Consider the following 3,865-nt stretch of genomic DNA (forward strand, 5'->3'; position numbering starts at 1 on the left):
TATGGGTTTTTTCGGGGTGCTGATCACGAATATCATGTTAGTTTTGATCACAGATGATGTCTTCATGTATTTAGGCCAGGTCGGATCAGGTCAGTTCAGGTCAACCAGTAAGGGTATTTGTAGTAGGTGGCAACCGCCTCTGACAGCTTCGTAACATGTTACGAAGGCACCAAAACTACTTCGTAAATGTTCATATGGCTGCTAAATTCGAATTCAGCCCCAAAAACTGGCATAGAAACATGTAAAACTCGAAAAAGTGAACCGAGGTCATCAAAGGTCAATGACCTGACCTGACCTTCAGGTGACCTTGACACCCGCCCTAATGCATGGGGGCAACATCATATCACATGTTTGATTGCTTGAAACCACGAAAAGACTGCAAACACGCGGCTAATGCGAGCCGACATACGCCGAATCGCGATTCCAGCCAAACATGGTCACGAAAAGTAGGTCACAGGTCAAAGGTCATTTGGGTCAGGGTCATGAAATTTTCAGGATAGGTGTGAAATTGATGAACGCGAGGGTGCTGAAAGTTTCGTCGCGATCGGCCGCTTTTTACGCGAGTTATTCGCGAAAAACCATGGGGGGGGGGTCCGTTCGACCCCCCCACCCCCACCCACCTATACAGGCGAGGGATATTACACTAACCTTGAACATTCATTATGACTAGTATGACTAGATAAGTGAAACTTTTTTAAATATAAAGGTTAGGGTGGTAGGTACTTAGCAATAGGGTGAATTTGATTTTATCCAATTTTTAGGCGTGCTGGTCGTTTTCTGGTTCCATCCCCATAAGAAATATGTGCAAAATGATTTTGAAAACTAATGATATTTAAGGGTCTCGAAATGAGGTCAAAGTTGACAGCTTTGGGGAAAAAATCAACTTTTTGAAACTATTTTAGACCTATTTGGATTGACATGTGCGGTCATTAAACGTCATTGTGGTACCAAAAGTTATAGTATGAATACAATGGTCTTATTCAACTAAATTCGACCGATATGAGTGTGCACCTGAGGACGAAACAGAAACAACAGATATTAGCGAGAGCACCACATTCAACAGTAATGGGTGGTTTATCACATTTTCCCCGCTGTGTGAAAGACATGAGTAGGCAGAAATCGAGTAGCGATGTAACGAACAAAAGACAGAGTAGGCAGAAATCGAGCAGCTATGTAGCAAACAACGCAACAGGCGTCTTTGTACACGTTTGCATAAGCTAAGGCGCACGTCTGGCTTCGATGAGCGCCTCAGTACACGCTCTTATATGTTAAGGCGCACCACTGGCTTCCTTGTCCGGTTAGACCGACGCACTTCGGTCGCCGGTTCTGACTCGCTCGATGGCGGGGCGCTTGAGGGTCCCGGGACCGCTTCTGACTCGTGCGATGGCGGCGCACTTGAGGGCACCGGGGACTGGCGGCTCGAAAGTGGCGTGCTCGAGGGCTCCGAACGGATGCCCGGGGACCCCGGCTCGCCCGCTTCCTCTCCCTTCTCGTTTCCTTGTTGCTGTGCACAACCGCCGGGGGCGAGATCTCGCACAGAGACCGTGTCGACCTTACCGCCGGGATAGCGCACGAAAGCGTAGTGCGGGTTCGCCTCCAGGAGTTCGACTGGCTCGACTGGCAGGTCAAGCTTTCCGCGGACGTATTTCTTCAAGAGAACCTGCCCGGGGTTGAGGAGCCAGGATGGTAGAGAAGTTCCCGTCGCAGACCGCCGCTGGAAAGATAACATCCTTTCGTGTGTGGTGGCATTTGTTGCTGTGCACAACAGAGACCGGATAGAATGCAAGACGTCAGGCAGGACGGCGTCCCATTGTCCTCTGCTCAACTTCCTGCTCTCCATAGCGAGTTGAACGGCACGCCAGATGGTGCTGTTAAGCCGCTCACATTGTGAGTTGCCTTCGGGGTGGTACGGTGTCGTGCGACTCGTGGCGATCCCCAGTCCTGTCAGGAATGATCGAAGCTCAGCTGACATGAAAGCTGAACCGCGGTCGGAGTGCACGTATGCCGGCATCCCGAAGATGGAGAAGAGATGAGTGAGGCATTTGATCACGGTGGCGGTTGTCATGTCCCGGCACGGATAGGCGAACGGGAACCGAGAGAACTCGTCGGTCATAGTGAGGATGTACTGGTTGCCGTTCGGACTTGGGGGTAGGGGACCTTTGAAGTCCACGTTGATTCTTTCGAATGGAGATGTAGCCTTCACCAGCTTCGCGGAGGTGGCCCTGAAGAAGTTCGGCTTACATCGACAGCAGACCGGGCAGTTGGAGGTGACGCGGCGCACGTCATCCACGGAGTAGGGCAGATTCTTGCTGCGCACGAAGTGCAGCAACCCCGTTACTCCGGGGTGAACGAGAGACTCGTGCAGCTGCTCCAGGGCCGGATGTGAGGCGGCTGCGCAGTGGGCGCGGCTGAACGTATCAGCAGAAATGTTTTCTCGTCCTGGTCGATACTTGATGGTGTACGAGAGTGGCGAGAGCTCGATTCTCCAGTGAAGAATCTTTTCATTCTTGATCTTGCTCGACACTTTGTTGTCGAACATGAAACTCACGGTTCTTTGGTCAGTGAGCAGGTTGAAGTGGTGGGTTAGGAAGTGCCTCCACTTTCTGATAGACTCCACGATGGCGTAGGCCTCCTTTTCGACGATGCTGTGACGCTTCTCGGCTTCGTTCAGAGTGCGTGAGAAGAAGGCCACAGGACGCTTGTCTTGGGTAAGAGTCGCTGCGAATGCTTCGTCGGAAGCGTCTGTTTCGATGGTGAATGGGCGTCATCTCTGATGACGGCGACGACCGCTTGTGAGATGTCCTTCTTCAGCTGCTGGATAGCCGCTCTGCAGTCAGGATTCAGAGGGAACGACGATGCAGAGATGATGGGACGGATCTTTTCAGAGTATGAGGGGATCCATCTGGCGTAGTACGCGAACAGGCCAATGAGCCGTTGCAGAGACTTCTTTTCGCAGGGTTCCGGCAGCTCTTGAAGTGGACGCATTCGTTCGGGGTCCGGTCTCAGCTGGCCTCGCTGGATGGAATAACCGAGGATAGGTATTCACCGTCTCCAGGCCGATCTTGCTCTTGCTTCTGTTCAGCGTGAGGTGGAGCGCATCGGCAACCTCCCGGAGGTTCTCATCGTGCTCCTCCCTCGTCTGGCCGCAGATGGTCAGGTCGTCCAAACAAGCATAGGTCTCCTTCAGGTTGTTGGCCGCGATGATGTCATTCATGACGCGCTGGAAGGCGGCTGCGCTGTTCGTCACCCCCATGGGGATTCGCTTGAATTGGTACAGCTTTCTTGCCGCTTGGAACGCTGTGTAGGTAGGGTCTCTCAGATGCGTCGTTCTCGATTTGGTAGTAGGCGCTGGAGAGGTCGAGCACGCTGAAGAAGCTGTTTTTTCCCGACCTTGTTGACGAGCTCGCCGATGTTCGGCAGAGCATACGCGTCCAGTTCAGTGAATCTGTTGATAGTCTGAGAGAAGTCAACGACCATCCTTTTCTTCTTGTTCTCCGTGTGTGTGACGACAACTTGGGCACGCCAGGGTGAGCGACTTGGCTCGATGACGCCCTCGTTTAGCAGACGTTGAACTTCGTTCTCGATGAGCTTCTCGTCCACGTGGCTGAAGTGTCGTGCTCTGGTCGCGATGGGATGGCGGTCGGGGGTGAGGTCGCTGAAGAGCCTCGGGGATGCCTCCTGACTGACTTTCATCTGCGCGAGATTGCAGATACTGAGCTCGGGTTCGTCGCCACCGAGCTCCAGGGTTACACTCTCGTGTCTTTGGAGGAACGGAATGCCGAGAATGACGTCCGTGCAGAGATCCAGGAGGATGGACAGTTCGACCTCCTGGTACTCCCGATCGTCAACGGTCACGGTTGACACG

The 3,865-nt window shown here is 52.9% G+C and overlaps 1 protein-coding gene across 1 annotated transcript; it reads right to left on the reverse strand.

Moving 5' to 3' along the window:
• Positions 1-980: 980 nt before the first annotated feature.
• On the reverse strand, positions 981-3,253 carry LOC122380877. The gene is made up of 3 exons (XM_043364408.1): positions 3,047-3,253; positions 1,377-2,653; positions 981-1,011 (listed from the first exon to the last, which is right to left on the reverse strand). The coding sequence occupies exons 1-3, from the start codon at positions 3,251-3,253 to the stop codon at positions 981-983; spliced, it is 1,515 nt and encodes a 504-aa protein (XP_043220343.1).
• Positions 3,254-3,865: the final 612 nt, after the last annotated feature.

This window comes from Amphibalanus amphitrite, unplaced genomic scaffold, assembly GCF_019059575.1.
Source record: "Amphibalanus amphitrite isolate SeventyFive unplaced genomic scaffold, NRLGWU_Aamphi_draft 000109F_arrow, whole genome shotgun sequence".
NCBI lineage: Eukaryota > Metazoa > Arthropoda > Thecostraca > Balanomorpha > Balanidae > Amphibalanus > Amphibalanus amphitrite.